General features: G+C 39.8%; 1 protein-coding gene across 1 annotated transcript in view; it reads left to right on the top strand.

The window, feature by feature from the left end:
- Window positions 1-21,556: 21,556 nt before the first annotated feature.
- The window catches only part of TCEAL2 (transcription elongation factor A like 2), a 946-nt gene continuing 398 nt past the window's right edge, over window positions 21,557-22,104 (top strand). The window contains 1 exon segment of the mRNA XM_044911592.1: window positions 21,557-22,038. Coding sequence (XP_044767527.1) covers window positions 21,557-22,038 — 482 coding nt within the window.

The following is a 22,104-nucleotide window of genomic DNA, read 5'->3' as shown; positions in this document are numbered from 1 at the left end:
TCTATATCCAGAAAAAATTATTTAGAAGCAGAAGCTAAGATTAAATAAAGACATTCCAGAAAAAGACAGACAGAGAGAATTTGTTGTGCATACCTGTCTTACAAGAAACAATACAAGAAGTCTTCAGGCTGAAAAAAATGACACCAGACATTAACTCAAATCCTCAGAAAGAAATGAATAGCAACAGGTATGGTAAATATATGGATTAATATAAGAGACTTTATCAATATATTTTCTCATTTCTTCTCTTAAATTCTTTAAAAGGCATAAGATGACACAAAACAATGATTATAACTCTGTATTGTTGGATTTATAACATATGTAGATGTAATATACATGGCAATAGCACAGAGGAGGGAGGGATAGAATGGAATTTTTATCTGAACAAATATCTTTGTTTTATTGGAATTTCATTAGCATTAATCTGAAATAGGTTACAATAAATTAAGATGCATGTTGTAATCCTTAAAGCAACCGCTAATAAAAATTCTCAAAAAACTATAGTAAACATAAAAAATCACTGGAAGAACTAAAATGGATATCAAAAATAATTTTAACCTCAAGAAAGGAGTCCAGTAAGAATAGAAGAACAAAAAAAAAAAAAAATAGAAGAGACATTACTCAGTCATAAAAAAGAATGAAATCTTGTATTTGCAATGACATGGATGGAGCAGGACAGTATTATGCTGAATGAAATAAGTCAGTCAGAGAAACACAAATACCATGTGATTTCACTCATCTGCGGAATTTAAGAAATAAAACACACAAGCAAAGGGGGAGAGAGAGAGACAAACCAAGAAACAGACCTAACTATAGAGAACAAACTGATGGTTACCAGAGGGGAGGTGGGCAGAAGGATGGGTTAAATAGGTGATGGAGATTAAGGAGTACATTTGTCATGATGAGCACTGGGTGATCTATGGAACTGTTGAATTATTATATTGTACAAATAAAGCTAATATTACACTGTATGTTAACTAGCTAGAATTTAAATAAAAACTTAAAAGAATAGGAGAGACCTAGAAAACAAATAAAAAATAAGAAATGAAACTCTAAATATATCAATAATTACATTAATCAAAAGGAAGCAAATCACAAACTGGGTAACAAAACAAAATTCAACTATATATGGTCTTTAAGAGACACCTTAGATTTAAAGACAAATGATTTGAAAGTAAAAGATTCAAAAAAGATATATCTTGCAAACAGTAACTACAAGAGTGTTGGAGTGAATTAATATCAGAAAAAAATAGACTTTAAGAAATCTTATGAGACATAGGGAATATTTCATAATGATAAAAAGGCCAATACCTTGAGAAGATAAAACAATTATATATGTGTATGATCCCAAAAGCGGAGCCCCCAAATACACGAAACAAAAACTGACAGAACTGAAAGGAACAATAGTTGGAAACTTCAAAACTCTATTAATCAGTAATTGATAGAGTAACTAGATGGAAAATTAATGACTTTAACAGCATTATGAACCGATGTGACATGTGTGTATGTATGAGTGCATGTGTCTGTGTGTATAAAATGCACCACTCTGTAAATGTAGAATACACATTCTTTTCAAGCACAGATAAAACATTCCCTGAGATTGACAATATGCTAAACCATAAGTCTCAATAACTTTAAAAAAAATGAAAATGATACATTTTCTTGGTTCACAACAGAATTAATTGAAAAATCAAGAGAGAAACAAATCTGGGAAATTTCAAAACATTCAGAGATTAATACACTTCTAAATAACACATGAGTGCATTTCTTGACTGGATTTTTTGTTTTCTGGGTGTTGAGTTTGATAAGTTCTTTATAGATCTTGGATACTAGCCCTCTATCTGATAAGACATTTGCAAATATCTTCTCCCATTCCATAGGCTGCCTTTTAGTTTTGTTGACTATTTCTTTTGCTGTGCAGAAGCTTTTTATCTTGATGAAGTCCCAATAGCTCATTTTTGCTTTTGTTTCCCTTGCCTCTGGAGACATGTCTAGTAAGAAGTTGCTATTGCCAAGGTCAAAGACGTTGCTGCCTGTGTTCTCTAGGATTTTGATGGACTCCTGTCTCATATTTAGGGCTTTCATCCATTTTGAGTTTATTTTGTGTATGGTGTAAGAAAGTGGTCCAGTTTCATTCTTCTGCATGTTGCTGTCCAGTTTCCCCAACACCATTTGTTGAAGGGACTGTCTTTTTTTCCATTGGATATTCTTTCGTGCTTTTTGAAGATTAGTTGACCATAGAGTTGAGCCATTTCTGGGTTCTCTATTCTGTTCCATTGATCTATGTGTCTGTTTTTGTGCCAGTACCATACTGTCTTAATGATTACAGCTTGAAGTCCGGAATTGTGATGCCTCCCACTTTGCCTTTCTTTTTCAACATTCCTCTGGCTGTTTGGAGTCTTTTTTGGTTCCATACAAATTTTATAATTGTTTGTTCTAGCTCTGTGAAAAATGCTGGTGTTATTTTGATAGGGATTGCATTGAATGTGTAGAAATGGACAGAAGACATGAACAGACATTTCTCCAAAGACATACAAATGGCTAGCAGACACATGAAAAAATGCTCAACATCACGGAAATACAAATCAAAACCACAATGAGATACCACCTCACACCAGTCAGAATGGCTAAAATTAACAAGTCAGGGAACAACAGATGTTGGCAAGGATGTGGAGAAAAGGGTACCCTCTTATGCTGTTGGTGGGAATGCAAACTGGGGCAGCCACTCTGGAAAACAGTATGGCGGTTTCTCAAAAAGCTAAAAATAGAACTACCCTATGATCCAGCAATTACACTACTAGGTATTTATCCAAAGGATATAAAAATAGTGATTCGAAGGAGCACATGCACCCCAATGTTTATGGTAGCAATGTCCACAATAGCCTAAGTATGGAAAGTATGGAAAGAGCCCAGATGTCCATTAACTGATGAATGAATAAAGAAGTGGTGCTCCTATACATATGTAAAATATATATAGATACAGGAATATTACTCAGCCATCAAAAAGAATAAAATCTTGCCATTTACAATGACATGGATGGAACTAGAGGGTATTATGCTAAGCAAAATAAGCCAGTCAGAGAAAGACAGATACTGTATGATGTCACTCAGATGTGGAATTTAAGAAACAAAACTGGTGAACACAGGGGAAGAGAAGGAAAAATAAAATAAGATAAAAACAGAGAGGGAGGCAAACCATAAGACTCTTAGCTATAGGGAACAAACTGAGGGTTGGTAGAGGGGAGGTGGGTAGGGGGTGGGGTAACTGGGTGATGGGCATTAAGGAGGACACTTGATGTAATGAGCACTGGGTATTATATGCAACTGATGAATCATGAAATTCTACCCTGAAACTAATAATATGCTATATGTTAAATAACTTGAATTTACGTAAAAATTTAAAAAAAATAACACATGGGTGAAGGAAAAAAGAAAAAAATTAGAAAATACTTTGAATTTTGAAAATATTTTGAAATGAATGCTCAATCATAGCATATCAAAGTTTTGGGATGCAACTAAGGCAATGCACAGAGATAAATTTATACCTTCAAACACCTATATCAGAAAAGAAAGAGTCTCAAACCATTAACCCAAGCTTCTATTTTAAGAAACTAGATAAAAGAAGAGCAAACTAAACTCAATACAAGCAGAAGAAAGAACAGAGCAGAAATCAATGAAATGGACACCAGAAAATACAATAGATACATTTTCGAAATCAAAAGTTGGCATTTTGAAAATGTATGCAAAACTGCCAAACTGTTAGCTAGACTGACCATGGAAAAAAGACAAATGACAAAAATAAGTAATAAAAAGGGACACCACTGCAAAACCCACAGAAAGTAAAAGGATTTTAAAGAAACATGCACAACTTTGTGGCAGCAAATTACACAACCTAGATGAAACAGACAAATTCTTAGGAAAGACACACATTATCAAAACTAGCTCAATAAGAAATAGAAAATCTGTACAGACCAATAAGTAATGAAAATGAACTAGTAATTATAAATCTTCCAATATAGGAAAATCCAGGCTTAGATGTCTTCACCAGAGAACTCCATCAATAAAGAAAAAAATAATACCAAATCCTTCACAAACTCTTTCAGCAAATGATAGCAGTATTGTCTTGATATAAAAGCTGAAAATAGGTATCAAAAGAAAATTAATCCATAGACCAATATCCCACATGAACAGACATGAAATTCCTTAATAACATTTAAGCAAATTGAATCCAGCAACATATCCCAGAAGGTCAAGGTTTGCTTAACATCTGAAAATTAATATAATACATTTTATTAATAAAATAAAAAAACCCCACATGATTATTTCAATAGATGCAAATAAAAGCATTTGGCAACAACCAACAAACTTTCATGATAAAAAAACTCAACAGGGCATTAAGGAGGGCACATGTTGTAATTAGCACTGGGTGTTATACGCACATAATGAATCATTGAACACTACATCAAAAACTAATGATGTACTGTATGTTGGCTAATTGAACATAATAAAAAAATCCCAACAAACTAAGAATATAAGTAAACTTCCTAAACATGATAAAGAACATTTATTGCAACTGAAACCTGGTAGAGAGAGTTTCTTAGCATTGCTTCCTTGCCTCAGCGCCCACTACAATCCAGTATGGTCTCATCCTAATTTATTATATCTGTGACAACCCTATTTCCTCACATTCTGAGGTGTTGGTGGTTAAGATTTCAACATATCATTTGAGGGACACAATTCAACCCTTAACAATCCGCTTGGACACTCTGTTATTTTTGCCTCAATGTTCTGTATTATTCCCTTACTAAATCTCTCTATCGCAATGTAGTGCTTTCCAAATGTTCCAAACTGTGCTAACACCACAAGTTACATTTTATCCGATCCATTTCATAAACATTAAATGCTTCTGGTTCAAGGTCAAAGGACTTAGGACAGCCCAGGAATCATCTCCTGCATTTTCACTAATTCCTACCTTCAGTAAATTGGCAACGAGATGAATTTAGAGACAAACGGGCATTGTGGGCCTACCTGTTAAACCACTGAAGCTCTCCAAAAATAATCCAAAGTGATAGGGCCAACTGTGTATGAGGGACCATGTGCAGATAACACAACTAAAATCCAGAAAGAATCCATCACATCCCAGGGGAAACCCTGCGCAGAGATTCTACTGAAAACAGTTAAACAGGTCAGATGGTGTGCGTAAATGCACAACAGCAAAATGCACATTGATGTAAAATATGCCAAGCCCATGTGTCTGCAACAGCAGAGCTGCCCAAGCATAAGGTTAGGGGGTGTTTTGTAAACAAATGCAGCTCTGTTGCAGAGGGGCATTGGTCAGATCCCAATTCTGCAGAAATAACAAAAAGGGAAGCAAAGCCATCAAGGGGCAGAGGAAGCAGAGGAAAATGTAGTTGTCAGCACACACTCACACACAGACACACTCAAACACACACACTCACATACTCATCAGGTTCTCTTATAACAATACTAGAATTTGCTCAAGACAGTTTGCTGAGGTTAGAAAGGACACCTTCAGTCCTCCAATGAGAATAGCCTTCTGAGATGTGACCTGAACTGTGCTCTTTACCAGTGTATACACACTGAAAACATGTCATCCACACAGTGGTGATAATAGGTAATATTCGAAACATCCTGAATTCCAAATAACATGAAATTATGAGAATTATGTCAGTCACATCATTAGGATAGAACTCAAGGTAGGGATTAAAAGTGAGTTATAATGGAAACAAATGATGAGAGATGATTTGTTGTCTATTAGATTAGCAATGACTCACATTATCTCCAACGTGTTGAAAACAGTCACGGTACTACTGCATTGTTAAGAATATAAATTAGTCATAGGATTTTGAATGTAACATGTTAAAATGAAAATTTTTACATTGCATAGCTTTGAAAGAACACTTTCAGAAATTTATAAAGAAATGCTTACAGAGATATCTGTATATATGAACAAGAGTGTTAAGTATACTATTGTACATAGTAGAAGATACGGTAAAGGAACTAAAATTTCATCATTAAGATACTGGTAAAATAAATTTTGGAGCATCCATATGATGAAATACCCAGTTGATGTAAAAACAAATAAAAAACCCTACAGAGTTTGTTGTAAAGTAACTTAAAATGTAAAAAAAAAAAAGTGTTATCACAGAAAGGTAATTATGTGGAAAGGTGGTCATAATAAGTCCAAATGCAGCTTACAAAGATCATAAGTGTCACATATCCATTTTTGCTTATATTGGTCTCCAGCTATGTATCCATAGGTCTCAAAGGGTAAAATAAAAATGATCTTTTGGTTATCATACTGCTTTCTCAACAGCACACGAGGTTGCACTTTCTGTCTGGAGGCTGTCAGTATCCCTGTACACTGGCAGGCCCTTTCCACCCAGATTTCTAGAAGGTGCTGTCTGAATTTTTAAAAAAGATTTATTTATTTACCTGGGGGGGCGGAGAGGGAGAGAGAATCTTCAAGCCGACTCCCTGCTGGGCATGGAGCCCAGTGCGGGGCTCGATCTCAGAACCCTGAGATATGACCTGAGCCAAAACCAAGCGTGGGATGCTTAACCGGCTCAGCCACCCAGGTGTCCCCCCCGCCCCCTCCTCAATTTTGACCACAGTCACTCCCTCCCACCTTCCAGCTCCGCGATATTCAAGCTGCGGTTCAGGCTTCTGTCATGAGGTGGCGCCAATGTACCTTAGTTATCAAACTTTTCTTTTCTTTTTTTTTTTTTTTTAAAGATTTTTATTTATTTATTTGAGACAGAGAGAATGAGAGAGAGAGCACATGAGAGGGGGGAGGGTCAGAGGGAGAAGCAGGCTCCCCGCCGAGCAGGGAGCCCGATGCGGGACTCGATCCAGGGACTCCAGGATCATGATCTGAGCCGAAGGCAGTCGCTCAACCAACTGAGCCACCCAGGCGCCCCAGTTATCAAACTTTTCTACAAAGTCTATTCAAGGACCAAAAAAACACAATACCCTCCCTTAAAACCCAGCCTTTGAACCTATGTACAGAATGATTCTAATTCTGTCTGAATAAAAAACCGATAGGTGTAAAAGAAGATTGTAAACAAATCATATACTCCGGGGCATGCAGACAATGAAACACCACGTGGAGGTAAGCACGCCTTGGCAGGTGGCGCAGGGAAAGGAATACAGAGCCCGGCAGGCGGAAGGTAACTGGGAGAAGATGGGGCATCAGAACAGGGTCGGGGCATCTGTGTCCTGTGTTATGGACAGTGAATGAGGACTGAATGTGTCCTTTTTAACCTCAGCAAACTGTCTTGAGCAAACTCTAGTAGAGGACAGGAGGTCTGGGAAGCCTGTATAAGGGGGGCGATAATAGAGGGTGAACGCCCTGCCCTGTTCTGTGGGAGGGACTCTCTACAGTTTAGACACTTCAACCTACACTAATCAGGGAAGAGCTATGTCAATGAACGCAATGTAGATTTGGAACAGCTAATGGAACTGCTTTAACATACATATGAATTTTCCAAGCAGAATTGGTATCATAGCAAAATAAACAGTTTCATAACATTTGTTATTTACAAAATGTACAGTACCCCTTTCCCTTAGAAAAGAAAAATGAGGATGATGCCACCTGGTGGCCACATCCAGGATTGCAGCTCTGAGTGGTTCAGATCAGTGGAAGGGCTCAGGAGGGATGGAAGGATAGAAGTTGTGATCTTGGCTTAGTGGTATTAGCCAGTATTTTCTGGAATTCTGCACCTACTGTGAGCAGTCAGTCCCTCTGTGTCCGTTATTTGCTAGGACGTCTAAACCTGAGATCGGCTGTCCAGCCCCGGCCTGAACTGTAGAGAAAGCTGTACTTGTGAGTGTGTGTTTGAGGTGATAGAGCTAGGGGAGACCCAGAAACACACATGCACACGCACACACACACACACAGATGGGCTGTGAATTCCAATTTTAAATCTATTTTGTTTCCGTATAAAATTACATACAATAAATATATTTTCAAAGTAATACATGTTCACATTACCTTCGTCAGTCTGTTCACAGTAGTTTTCAAATTTTTAGGAAAATTTCTTTTTTAAAAGGTTTTACTTATTTATTTGAGAGACAGAACAAGCAGGGAGGAGGGGCAGAGGGAGAGAACGAGAGAGACCGAGAGAGAAAGAGAGAGAGAGAGAGAAGCAGACTCCCTGCTGAACAGGGAGCTCGATGTGGGGCTCAATCCCAGGACCCTGGGATCATGACCTGAGCCGAAGGCAGATGCTTAACTGACTGAGCTGAGGTGCCTGGAAAATATCTTTTTCCCCAATACATTTCAAATGATATGCAAAAGTACATTTACACATTGAAACTATCCTGCCTCTCTCACCTCTTATCACTGGCCAGACTCCTACCCACTGACTCAAAGGGGTCTGCTGTCACAGAATGGTGTCTCTTCTCCAGATGTGTCCCTCCAGGTGAAGGGTACACAAACATAGATACCTGCACACACACAGCGTCTTTTCTGTGGGGCGACCCGATTAAGCAGTAAAAAAAGTCACCCAAGGCAGAACGAAGGAAATAGAAGGTTATTGAATATATGCAAGGGAGCACTGGGCAGGACAGCAAAGGAGAGACTACTAGGAGGCAGTGTTGGGGGGCTGTAGTTAAGGGGAGAAGGTGAGGAGGTATGGGAACATATGGAATTTTCCTTTTTTAGTACCTGTGCCCACTTGTAAATAGCCCATTGGTCAGGTAGGGCTTATGGTATTTTGAGGTGGGTTGCCTAATGAACCCGTTTACATTCAGCTTGGTGGTCATTGTGGGCCCTTTTACCTTGCTCAGGTTTCCATGTTCAAACCTACTGCCCATGAGTGGCCTCTACATTTTCCAAAAGAGAAATCACATTTCTCATCTTCTTTTGCATCTTGTCTTTTCCACTTAATAGTCTTCTTAGGATTTACTTTGCATCTTATTAGTTCAAGTTCTGAGGGTTAATTTTACGGGTTAACCTGACTAGCCATGGATTACCCAGATTAAATATTATCCTGGGTGTATGTGTGAAGATGTTTCTCGATGAGATTAGTACTTGAACTGGTGGACTTAGTAGACTGTCCTCTCCAGTGTGGATGAGCCTCACCCAATCTGTGGAAAGCCTGAATAGAACAAAAGTTAAAAAGAGGGAGAATTCATCCCTTTTGCTTCCTGCTGCACTGCTTGAAATCTCATCTTCTCTGGCCCTCACACTGGGACTTAAACTCTTGGCTTCCCCTTGGGTACTTGGCTGGCTCAGTCAGAAGAGCATGTGATTCCTAATCTTGGGGTCGTGAGTTTGAGCCACATGTTGGGTGCAGAGATTACTTAAATAAATAAACTTTAAAAAATTTTTAAAAAGCTCAGTCTCAGTATTGGCTTCCCAGGTTCCTAGGCCTTTGGACTCAAACTGAATTGTACCACTGGCTGTGCTGGGTCTCCAGCTTGTAAATGGCAGACCATAAGACCTCTCAGCTTCCATAATAGAATGAGCCAATTCCTCATAATAAATCTCCTTTTATATATAAACGGATGTCCTCTTTCCATTTCTCTGGAGAACCCTAAGACACTAGTGATTTAAGCATATTTTAACATATTTATTGGTCTTTTATAAATTCATTTGAATTATCTGTTGAAATTAGTTGTTTGTCATTTTGTTACTGAATGTGCTTCACAAATCATGGATATTAACCCAATATCTGAGGTGTAGTTTATAAATGTTTTCTCCCATTTTAATACAACTCTTTGTGTTTTATTTTTCATTTAGAAAGTGTTTTAAATTTCAACAGTGTGACTTAAAAACAATGCAAGTACTACTTAAAAAGGAAAAAATGTGGGGACCATGTACTGTCAGCTTCTAGGGAGATTAGAGCATTCAGAGCACTAGAGGCATCAAGACAAAATGGAAACAACTTTAGAGTGATTCCAGAGTGAACTGCTGATCAGGAGATGAGAGCATTGTCTTTCTGATTAATTAGACTCCCCAGAGTCAGCCCAACTCAACATTTCAGGGATCAGCTAATGGATATGGCCTACCACCCATGTCTGAGGGCACAAGGGATGGGATTCCATCTCCTCTGTCATCTTCATCACCCAGAGGGGTTGCTAAGTGACTATGCACAAGGCCACAATAGCAGGGGAGTGTGATCCAACCAATTCTCCAGTCCTTAAAGCCCATCTTCTATAAAGGAGTCTGCTCTGTGTCCTCTAGGGAGGGCAAGGGATGGAGCTTCATTCCTATTCTGGCACTTATCTGCAGAAGTGACTTAGACTCTTTTGTCAGTCTGAGCTTGGTTATCTGTGAAATAGGACTCATGATACCTGATACCTTCATCAAAGAGTTGTCCCGAAGGGTAAATGGCTCAGACAATAAGTCATGTAGTGAGACTTCAATGGCCCTTTAAATGTTGAGACACAGCAGTTAAGAGCTGGCTAAGCCTCTGGGCTAAGGCCAGCATTGTGAAGTCATTTCTCATTGTTTCTTCTAAGGAAATTACAGACATATAAAGGAAGGGAGAAAATATCTCTCTGACATGCGTTGAGTTCAAAGTTTTGGAGATGGTAAGTTCTCTATATTCTTCAGTGTTTCAGAATGTCATAAAAGCTGTTACACATCATTCCTTTGAGCAGATCCTAATCTAGTTCCCCCCACTGGGAAGATAGGCTTGTCTTTGACTCAGCTGTGAGCTTAGTGATAGATTGTACCAGGGAAACAAGGTGTGGTGTTTGCCTAACTGCTACTCTTGCATTATTCCATATGTTAATATATTTATAGAAAAATTCAGACCCCATCCCACAGTCACCAGTGCTGAGGTCCTCAAATCATTCATTATCCAGCTACATCACACCAGGACGTCAGCCATCTGCTACTTCCCTGAGAAGCAAAAATCCAAGAACTATTATCATATCTTTGACACCCAAGTACCCATCCTTTCATGCACTAATAACTAAGTATATATTGAGTAAATTCCATTCCACTGTTCCATTGGAGGCATCTCATTAACTTTACACTGGAAAAAAGGAGGTAATAGGGGAAATGAATATATGGACATAATCAAAGGTTAAATCTGAGATGAGATAGCTCTTTAACATTAACTTTTTTTTAAATGAAAAGTATACTTTTTAAAGAATAGTTTACAGCAAAATTGACTGGGAGGTACAGAGATTTCCCATATACCTCTTGTTTCCACACATGCATAGCCTCCCCATTACCAACATCCCTTAACAGAGTGGTACATGTATTACAATTGATGAACCAACATGGACACACCATAATCACTCAAAGTCCATAGTTTACCTTAGGGTTCACTCTTGGTGTTGGACATTTTATGTGTTGGACAAATATACAAGACATATATCCATCATTGCAGTATCATACAAAATATAAATCTTTTTAACTATCTCCACAGTTTTGCTATTTTCAGAATGTCATATAGTTGGACTTTTACAATATGTAGCTTTTTCTAATTGCTTCTTTCACTTACTAATATGCACTTAGAGTTCATCCATGTCTTTTCAAGGCTTGATAGATCATTTATTTTTAAGGATTAATAATATTCCATTGTGTGGATATACCACAGTTTATCCATTCACCTAAAGAAGGACATCTTAGTTGCCTTCAAGTTTTGGCAATAAAGCTGCTATAAACATCTGTGTGAGGTTTTTGTGAGGACATAAGTTCTTATTTCCTTTGGGTAAACACCAAGGACTGTGATCGCTGGATTATGTGGGAAGAGTATGTTTAGTTTTGTAAGAAACCACCAAACTTCCTAAAGCTGCAACTATTTTGTGCTCTTACGGCAATCAATGAGAGATCTTATTGCTTGAAATTCTCCCCAAGATCTGGTATTATTGGTGTTCCAAATTTTGGCTATTCTAATAAGTGTGTAATGGTATCTCACTATTGTTTTAATTTGCCAACACCCCGGCATGTAATAGTAAAACTTGCAAATCTTAGAACCAAGGAAACCATCTTAAGGGCAGTTAGGGGGAAGAGATTCCTTACATACAGAGGGAGGAACATCAGAATAACGTCAGACCTATCCACAGAGACCTGACAAGCCAGAAAGGCCTAGCAAGACATATTCAGGGTACTAAACGAGATGAACATGCAGCCAAGAATACTTTATCCAGCAAGGTTGTCATTTAGAATGGATGGAGAGATGCAGAGCTTCCAAGACAGGCAGAAACTGAAAGAATATGTGACCACTAAGCCGGGCCTGCAAGAAATATTAAGGGGGGTTTTATAAAAGGAGAAAGACCCCAAGAGTGATATAGAAAAGAAATTTACAGGGACAATCTATAAAAACAAGGTCTTCACAGGAAACATGATGACAATAAATTCATATTTTTCAATAATCACTCTCAACATGAACGGCCTAAATGCTCCCATAAAACGGCACAGGGTTGCAGATTGGATAAAAAGACAGGCCCCATCCATATGCTGTCTACAAGAGACTCATCTTGAACCTGAAGATACATCCAGACTGAAAGCGAAGGGATGGAGATCCACCTTCCATGCCAGCGGACCTCAAAAGAAAGCCTTTTGTGTATTGAGTCATTTTATGTTCACAGTTCCATTTTAAGGTAGATATGATGTTAATCCTCATTCTATAGATGAAAAGCTGAGGGGCAGGGAGAATAAGAACTTAATCCATGACTACATAGTTAAGGAGCAGTACAGGCTGGGTTTGTATCTAGCACCTCATGCTCCATAGTCTGAAAAAAATATCAAAGATTTGGTGTTAAGTGACAGAAGCTGTCTGCACAAACATGCATATTTTAGGAGCTCATTAAATGTAGCACTCAGTATGTTAATATATTCATACAAAATTGGTGGACCTAGTGGAAAAAAGTGGCTTGTGACCATGATGAGACCACTTTCATTACAATCATGGGGACAGAAGCCATAGTGCAGTGGGATAATGAGTCAGTTGGAAGTAAAGAATGTTAACAGGGAATACAGAAAATGCTTTCAGGAACTTTGAAAAGGGAGAGGAAAAGGTAAATACAGAGATAATGAGAGATAGGCACTGAGAGACAGAGATATTCTGTGGCTGAATGGTGATGAGGGGTCCAAAGAGGGTTTAAAAAATCTTCAATGCTTTGAAAGTTGAGCAAGTTTAAAAGTTAATGTGAAAGAGTTCTCTGTTCTCAGATTTAATCCTTTTCTTTTCCCATATATTCATGTCCCTTCTTACCCTCTTACTTCCACTATAGAGTTAATGAGACACCTCTATTGGAATGCTATCGATTTTAAACTCAATATATATTTAGTTAGTAAACAAAATGGGTATTTGTGCAACAAAGAAATTATAATAGCTCTTAGCTTTTTGCCTCTCAGGAAGGTAGCAGACAGCTGAAATCCTGGTGTGATGCGAGTGGTCTGAGGACTCCACTGGTGACTGTGAGGCATGTCCAGGATTTTCCTATAAATATGTAAACATAACAAGCAGTCCAGGAGCAACAGTTGGGCAAGCACAACTTGCTGTCCTGGTACCCATCTCTCACTGAGATCAACAGGTGAGTCAAAGACCAGCCTGTCTTCCCAACGTGGGTACCTGGATTAGGGTCTGTCTGCTCATAGCCATGATATTGAGCAGCTCTTATGAGCTTCTGAATCACCCAAGAAAGTAGAGAATTTCTGTCCCCAAACCTTTGAACTCAAGACAAATCAGAGACATATTTGCTCTCTTTGTCTGGATGCTTGTATTCTCATTATAAGAAAACAATGAGAAATGACTTTTAACTTCTGAAACTGCCACTGAGAGAAAAAGATGGTACCCAATTGTGTTTGTCAGGATAGGTTAATAGCATAGCATACAATTCTAATTTTTCTTTCGCTTAATGTAATAGTTTATTCTTCTCTCATAAAACAGTCCAACACTTCTATTACTTGTCAAGTAGTTGTCATGGATACCTTTCCTGTAAGTGGGGATATAAGGACCCAAGACCTTCCGTCTTGTGGCCCTGATATTCCCTTGAGCCTCAGAGTCCTGTGATCAATTTCCTGTTGGCAGAGAGCAAGGGAATGGTGTATTGCTTGGGAGGCTCTTAGTGGTCAGGTATAGAAGTGGCAAGCATCACTCTTGTTCACATTCCATTACTTAGTGTTTTAGTTTGAATTCGCTCAAAAGCAGAACTTAGATGTTGGTTGTTTATTTGGGAGGTGATCCTAGAAAGCGACAGTGAAGTAGGAGCCAGAATGGAGTCAAGAAAGATATAAAGCTAATATATTGGTGCATTATTGACATTACAGCTGTAGTTAAGTAATGGGGACTAAGACTGGCTGGGACCTCTGAGAAGTATACAAAATGACTCCCAGAAATGTCCGCCCAAAGGTTGAGAGGCTGGAAGTTTTATTCATCACTCCATGTTCTGTTGGTTAAGACTAGTTTCTGGGTGCATTAATTCCCATCCAATTCAGGGATGGATTTGTGGGGGTTAAGAGGACTGCTTAAAGCTAATGAGAAGAATTTGAAGCAGGAAAGTGAATGAAGGTGGCCTGCTTAAGGTAGGACACTGCTGCCATCAGTGTGAGCTCACAGGGAACTGTCCATGACAGCTGTGGATGTGTGCCAAAGAAATGCAATAGGAGGCACCAAAATTCTTGCTACACATGGACTTTGCCTGATTACAAGGGAGGGTAAGCAATGTAGTATAACTCTGTGCTGTAGAGGAAAAGAAAATTGGAAACAATCTAAATTTTTATAAAGTAGAATATTTAAATAAATTTAATAAATTAAAACAAATAGAAGTTATATAAATTATGAAACATTTTAGCTAATGAAAAGTTCTCTAAAACACATTTAAAGGGAAAAGAGGGAATTGCAGAACAAGTCAAATAATGTAATCCTGGATTTCAGGAGTGAGATCTGCACTTGGGGAATCATGATTATATATATTTCATGAACTAGTTGAAACTATTTATCAAGTAATAGAAGATAGAAAAGTGATGAGGTCCAAGAATTAAATTAAACCTGGGCCATCCAGTATTAGGAGGGCAGAGAATATATATATATATTCTCTTGAGAGATAGATAGATGATAGGAAGGATTTTGGACTGCTTTTTATTTTATTCATTTTTGTTTTCTATTTCAGGCAATAGTGAATATTTTCTTACCAGCCTATTTTTTTTTACAAATGAGAACATTTCCCTACATTACATGCTTACATATATATTCCCTGAAACTTGATTTCAATAATTTAAAATCTTTCAAAAAGTGTGTGAGAATTCTCATTTCTTCATCCCACCTCTACACCTGGTGTCATCAGAATATTTAATGAATCAGAATAATTAATAAATTTAAATATTCATTTCTAACTGATAAGTGTGCTTCCATTTCCCATTTCTGTGATTTGTACTGAAATTGAGTCGCTCCCTCTCCCTCTCTCTCTCTCTACCCATACACACAGAGCCAGTTTAAAATTTTTCTTCCATGAATTTTTCCTCCATTTTATTGAGTTCTTTCTATACTTAATTTTTGTCAGGTGATAGGTAATAACAGGTAATTTCGATGCTTTTATTTGCATTTGTTAAATTAATAGTGAGAACTTTTCTTGTAATTATTGACCATCTGACTTTCTTTGCACACTATTTACAAATTTTGTTCATTTTGCTGTTTTGTTGTAGGGGCTCTTAAGGCATTGAGGATAATACCCTTTGCTGATACATAGATTCATTATTTCAACAGATATTTATTGGGTGTTTATTATTTGCCAGACACTCCAGCCAAACACCATATTCTAGATCTTTCTTCTGAGATATAGATGCTTATATGTACTAGAAATGTCCACTTAGAGAAAGAAAGGTATTAGTATCCATCCATACATGCATGAATTGCCAAGGAGAACATACACAGCTCAAAAACACTTATCTTTAAGTACTGCGTGATCATAGAGTTAAAAGGATGTAGCGTGGGGCACCTGGGTGGCTCAGTCATTGGGCATCTGCCTTCGGCTCAGGTCATGATCCCAGGGTCCTGGGTTCGAGCCCCGCATCGGGCTCCCTGCTCGGCGAGAGGCCTGCTTCTCCCTCTCCCGCTCCCCCTGCTTGTGTTCCCTCTCTCATTGTGTCTCTCTCTGTCAAATAAATAAATAAAATTAAAAAAAAAGAGAGTTTTAAAAAAACAAAAAACAAAAACAAACAAACAAAAACCAAAAAAAAGTATGTAGCGTGTTATTTGAGGAGACTAGTAGCTCAGGATTAGCCTTTTTGTCATCTCTGTACTAATGGCAAGATTTTTAAAAAAATTACACGTTTCTGAGTTTTTATTTCCTCATTTGTATGATGGGAATAATTATGTCTATATCAGACAATTATTGTGAAGAGCAAAAAAGCAAAATATTTCAGGGGCGCTGGGTGGCTCATTCGGTTGAGCTTCTGCCTTTGGCTCGGGTCATGAACCCAGGGTCCTGGGATTGAGACCCGTGTGGAGCCCTGTGTGGAGCCCCTTGTCAGACTCCCTGCTCAGCTGCTTAGTGGGGAGTCTGCTTATCCATCTCCCTTTGCCCCTCACCCTGCTCATGCTCTCTCTCATTCTCCCTCTCGTTCTCTCTCTCTATCAAATAAATTAAAAATCTTTAAAAAAGCAAAATATTTCAAGTGTCATACACAGCAAATGGTACATTTTTACTTCACTGATGTTAGTTTCCTTCCTTTCTCACATCCATCCTTCCTTTAAAGGAGATTCCTTTGACATAACCCAAATAACATGATTACATAATTATCATGTGAAAATGTTAAATGGAAGGGAAATGTACAAGTTTCCACTATGTATAATTTCTATGTATTCTATGTGCATAGTCATTTCTATGTACTAGAGTGATTTCTCTGCTAATTTAGAAAAAAGGAAAATAAACACTGGATCAGTTCTGAGGGTTTGAAAAAGAAAAACATCACCCCTTTCATTTTATTTCATATATTCTCCAAACCACTTTTTGATGATATATTATTTTCTCAAGAATAATATGTCTAATGTGACCAAGAAAGAAGAGGCTTTGCAAAAGAACTTTGCAGTAGAACACCCGGGGGCCAGGCATACCATATGGGCTTGATTACATCATGTCCCCTGTGCTGGCCATTTTTCTGGGGGGGGGGGTAACACCTCTCAGGTAGATGTAGGGGTTAGTGAGATCCCATCTGGGAAAACACATATGATAAAATGTCATATGACCAAATGCTCACATTTGCATGTAAAATGGTGAAATGTGAATAAGGTCAGTGGATTATATCAATGTTATTTTTCTGTTTGTCATATTTTACTGTAATTACACAAGTTACCATTGAGGGAAAATGGGTAAATGGCAGAAGATAACTCACTCTGTTGTTTCTCACAACTACATGTAAATCTACCATTGTCTATATATACATATATATACACATATGGTTTTTCTTGTCTAGGGAACTAAGAAAACACACCCAGTAGAACCCTTGCTATGTGCCAGGCACTAGGCAGGTGGCTCTAGGATAAAAATACTTCCTGGTTTTCCCTTGATAGAAGGGTTACTTGTTGACCTGGTAACCCTTGTAGTTTAACAATTGTCCAATATCTTCATTTTTAAACAATGAATTATTATTACTGATATCTACATTAAAATAAGCCAGAATGGGTTTAGTAGACCTTGTTTACTTGAATTAGTTTTCTAGTTCTACTGTTACAAATAAACATAAACTTGAAAGCTTAAGACAATACATATTTATTCTTTTCCAAGAGTGTTCCATTAAGTCCAAAATCAGTTTTACTGGGCTGCAATCAAAGCTGTTGGAGGTTTCTAGGAGAGGTTTCCCTTCTGGAGGCTCTAGGGGAGAATCCATTTTTTCTTGCCTTTTCCAGCTTCTATAGCTACATTCCTTGGATCTTGGCTCCTTCCTCCATCTTCAAAGCCGGAAGCTTAGCATTTTACTTCAGTTGTCACATTGCCTTCTTCTGTAGTAAAAACTCCCTCTCTTTCCCTCATAGAAAGGACACTTGTAATTGTATTTTTAACCCAACTGGATAATCCAGGATACCCTCCCATCTCAAAATTCTTAATTTAATCACGCTAGAAATGTTTCTTTCCCAATTCAACATAATTAACATAACCATTTCAAGGGCAAAGTGCAGGGTTGTCACTGGTAAAATGAAGTAAACTCATGCAGGAGCAGCTGCAGAGCTAACTCCTTTTTGTTTTAAGTGGTAGTGAAAAGAACATTTGATGCTGCTACCTCCACTGGTTATGTATGACTAGCTAGTTGGGCTATGATCCATGCCAAGGACACCCAAAGTGCATGAAAATGCCAGCCCATCAGACAATAAGATCAGAGGAAAACATGGCAAATTATGGGTTTAAGTGTATGTGAAATGTGTGCGAAGTAAAGGCTGAGCTGTCCTACTGTGGAACATGAAAATCTTGGTACAGTGGTTTTGTCATTTATCACACTGTGTAAATCTACATTTATTTTATTGTTGGGATGATTCTTTAATTTTTCAATAAGAAATGAAAGTGCATATTGAATGGAAGATTAAGTAACAAATTTCATTTTCTTAAGAAAGTTGGTGATAAACATTTATTTAACTTCCACAAGACATTTGCTGGCATTTACTATGCACTAAGGGGACTATAGTGATATTATTGATCTCATGAAAACCCAAACCTACAAACTTGCTGAAGAAACATTTGCATCTACTTCAGAAGGTAGTAGTTATTTTAAGAAGAATGTGTTAATTTAGTACATACAGATGCAGTTGTGTTGACTTTTCATTGTATGAACACAACTTCTAATTTAAATAAAATTATTTTTCTTCTAATTTAATTGCACAAATCTTGAATTCCAAGTTTTTGTGTGCATGTTTAAAAACAGGAATGATAGCTGATAATATGTTGACTCTATTAACAAAAGAACTCAGAAAACAATTATTGATGATAGCTTATTTATTTATTTTTATTGATGATAACTTAAAATCAGCATCATCAGATGGTTAAAACAGAAAATCTTTTAATACCAACAGTGATTTGATATTATTTTAGTCAAATTTATGGAATAATAACAATAATGATCAAATACTTTTGAAGTTCATATTCATGAAAGGGAAACATCCAGCCTTGTTATGAATGAGATTGTGAATTCAGTAAAAAATTCAACATTGAGGATAGTATTTTTTGTTATATGGTGATAATGCGAATATACATTTTGGTGGAGCAAAATGTTGTAGAAAGATCAATGTTTTGCTAAATAAGAAATATGCAGCAGAAATAGTTAGAATTGGTTGTGTCACACACATAATTCATAATTGTGTAAACAAGATGTGGCATTTTGCAAATCAAAACAGAAATGGAGGTTTCCCATATTTACACATAAAAACACTCATGCACACATATAGTCTGTGTGTGTGAGAGAGAGAATACACAGTAGAAGCTACAATATTGGCAATTTTCTAGTTCTCTGGCTGGGTGGTGGTTTCACAAATGTGAAAGAGTGAAAGGGACAAACATGGGTTACTAATAAGAGTGTTGTGAACCAAGGGCTATGATGAATCTATACATCTGCGGTGCATTTTTAAAAATGTCTTAATGCTTCTTTTTTTTCTTTTTGCCTGTCTGACATTCTACATGAGAACAGGTCAAATATTGGAGTGCAAGTTTCAAGTGTGAAGAGAAGTGAAGGGAGAAGGTGAGAAGGAAGTTGCTGAAAGCAGGTCGGGGTATATGGATTTTGAGGTCCGTCGGGGACATTCAAGCAGTGGTATCCAATAGACAGTTGGCAAAAAGGGTCTGGGGCTAAGGGGAGGAAACAGCCTGGAGATGGAGATTTGAGAATCATCTGTGCTTAGAGGGAAATGAACAGAAATCTCTCAGGGAGAGAGAACGTGTGGACTGAGAGAAGAGGCCCAGGAACACAGCTACTCAAGGTGGCAGCGCCGCTTCCCGGTGGGCACTACTACCTGGGCTCTGGAGTCAGGCAGAGCCGGTCTTGAAAGCAGCCTGTGGGACTCAGCTGCTGAGCGCTCCTGGCAAAGTCGGGTACCGTCCCTGTGATCAGCGGTCACACCTGGCAATGACGTACCTCGCAGAGGGATGCTGTGCAAGGACCTGAGATGCGCCAGGTAAAGCACCTGCGGTCGGGAAGCCTCCGGGCTCCTGCTTTCTCCTTGATTCCCCTTTTGCCACCCCGCCCCCCACCGTGTGCGGTTGCTCGGTCCCTTGGGGATGGGGGTGAGGGGGCGGGGTGGGGGACCGAGCTCGGGTGACGCGGCGCTCACGTGACCCGCTGGGCGCCGACGTGGGCAGCAGCCCCCGCGCCCGCCCGCTCGCCCGCCCTGCGGTCCGGTCCCTGCGCCCTCCGCTCCCATCGCCCGCGCGGAACCAGCTCCCTGAGCTGCCCGGGCGGCGGGCGAGGGGCGAGCGGGCTTCGGCGAGCCCGAGGAGGCGCAGGCCTGCCCCGGGCCCCGCAGGTCAGTGTGAAGGTGGGCGCTGCTGGCGGCCCCGGGCTGGGGTGGAGGTGGATGGCAGTAGGATCCGTGAGCAGCGCGGGGTGGGGAGGGGTCCGGGAGGTCGGTGGGGAGGGGGATGCAGCGCGGACGTGGGCAGGTGGGGAGAGAGCACCCCGCCGCCTCCTCGACGCCCCTCCCGTGCGCCCTCCATGCATTTTTGGACCTGAAATGGGGGGGGGCGCTCCTGCAGTGCGACAGTGAAATGTAGGCATATTCTAGAAATAACCCCCTCTCACACTCTGCACCTAAAAGGAAATACTGACCTCCGCGGAAAGGGGGTGGGGGTGGACGGCTTGCCTTCAGGGGAGGGGGATACAGAGACCCAAACAGTTTGGAAAGCATCCTGGCTTGGAGCCTGAGGCCTGAAAAGTAATGGCGGCTGGGATGTGGGTGGGGGAGGTAGGAGAGGGAAATGTTGTATGAGGAGGGCCCAGATTCAGGAAGGAAACCTCAGTAGGCTGAGTGCACAGTCGCTGCCCTTGTCACTCTCTGTCTGCAGGTCTGGTGTCTGTCCTCAGCACTGTGCAAGTGTAGAAAAGGAGGAGGAACCTGTCCAGAATCCCCACAGGTCAGTGAAGGGGGGCAGGGTGCTGGACAGGAATGGTGGGGGGTGTAGAGGGCACAGCTTGGCCAGAATTTGAGGTCACCAGTGCCCATCTCCCCACCGCCCATCCCACCACCGTATATATTGCACACACCCAGCTGCGCTGAAGGATGGCAGAAGGTGGTAGCACCTGCCAGGGAAAAGTTTGGGAGGAATGGTGGGGTAGACACTTGGAGGGCTGGGATTCAGAAAAGGGACCAGAGTCTTTGTGCATCTACTGAATGCCCAGTCTCTCTCTCCTGTCTGTCTGCAGTTCTGTGTGTTTGTTGTCAGCACTCTACAAGGCTAGAAAAGGAAGAGTTACCTGTTCTGAATTTCTGCAGGTCAGTGAAATAAGGGGGTCTCTGGACAGGGACTCAGAGTGGTGGGGAGTGGGAGGGTAGAGCATGGGCAGAATTTGGAACCCCACTACCCACCTCCCAGCACACTTACACTTTACCACGCTGAGCAAACAAAGAGAAAATGTCAGGGCCTGAGAGAAATGGTTGGCTCACCTGTGTGGGAGGAATGGACACACTTGGAGGGCCAGGCCAGGTTAAGGGAACTCAGACAAGGGGAGATATGTAACTATTTTCCAGACCTGCATTCCACCCCCAAGCCCTCAGTTTCCCTTGTCTCCTCTTTGTCTCCTCTTCCTCCCCACCCCAGGACAGGAAAAGGAGGGGAATCTCAACATGGAAAACTCTGCGATGCAAATGAAGGAATGCCTGAGAACCAAGGAAAGATGGAATACAATGAATCACCACAGGATGCGGGAAAGCCAGGATTAGCTTGTACTCTGGAAGACAAAGAAAAGTTGGAAAATGAGGGGAAGACAGAAAATGAGTAAATACTAAAGGACAAGGAAAGGCCAGGGAGTGTGGCAAAGCGAAAAGAGGGAAAGCCAGTAAATGAGGGAAAGCCAGAGAACCAGGGAAAACCAAAAGAAGAAGGAAAATCCACAAGTGAGGGGAAGCCAGAGAGCAAGGGACAGCTGAAAGAGGGAGAACCAGGGAGCGAGGGAGAGCCAAAAGAAGAAAAATCAGAGAG

Source organism: Neomonachus schauinslandi, chromosome X (assembly GCF_002201575.2).
Source record: "Neomonachus schauinslandi chromosome X, ASM220157v2, whole genome shotgun sequence".
NCBI classification, from domain to species: Eukaryota; Metazoa; Chordata; class Mammalia; order Carnivora; family Phocidae; genus Neomonachus; species Neomonachus schauinslandi.
Note: the sequence above shows the minus strand (reverse complement) of the source record. Positions and strands in the feature narration are given on the sequence as shown.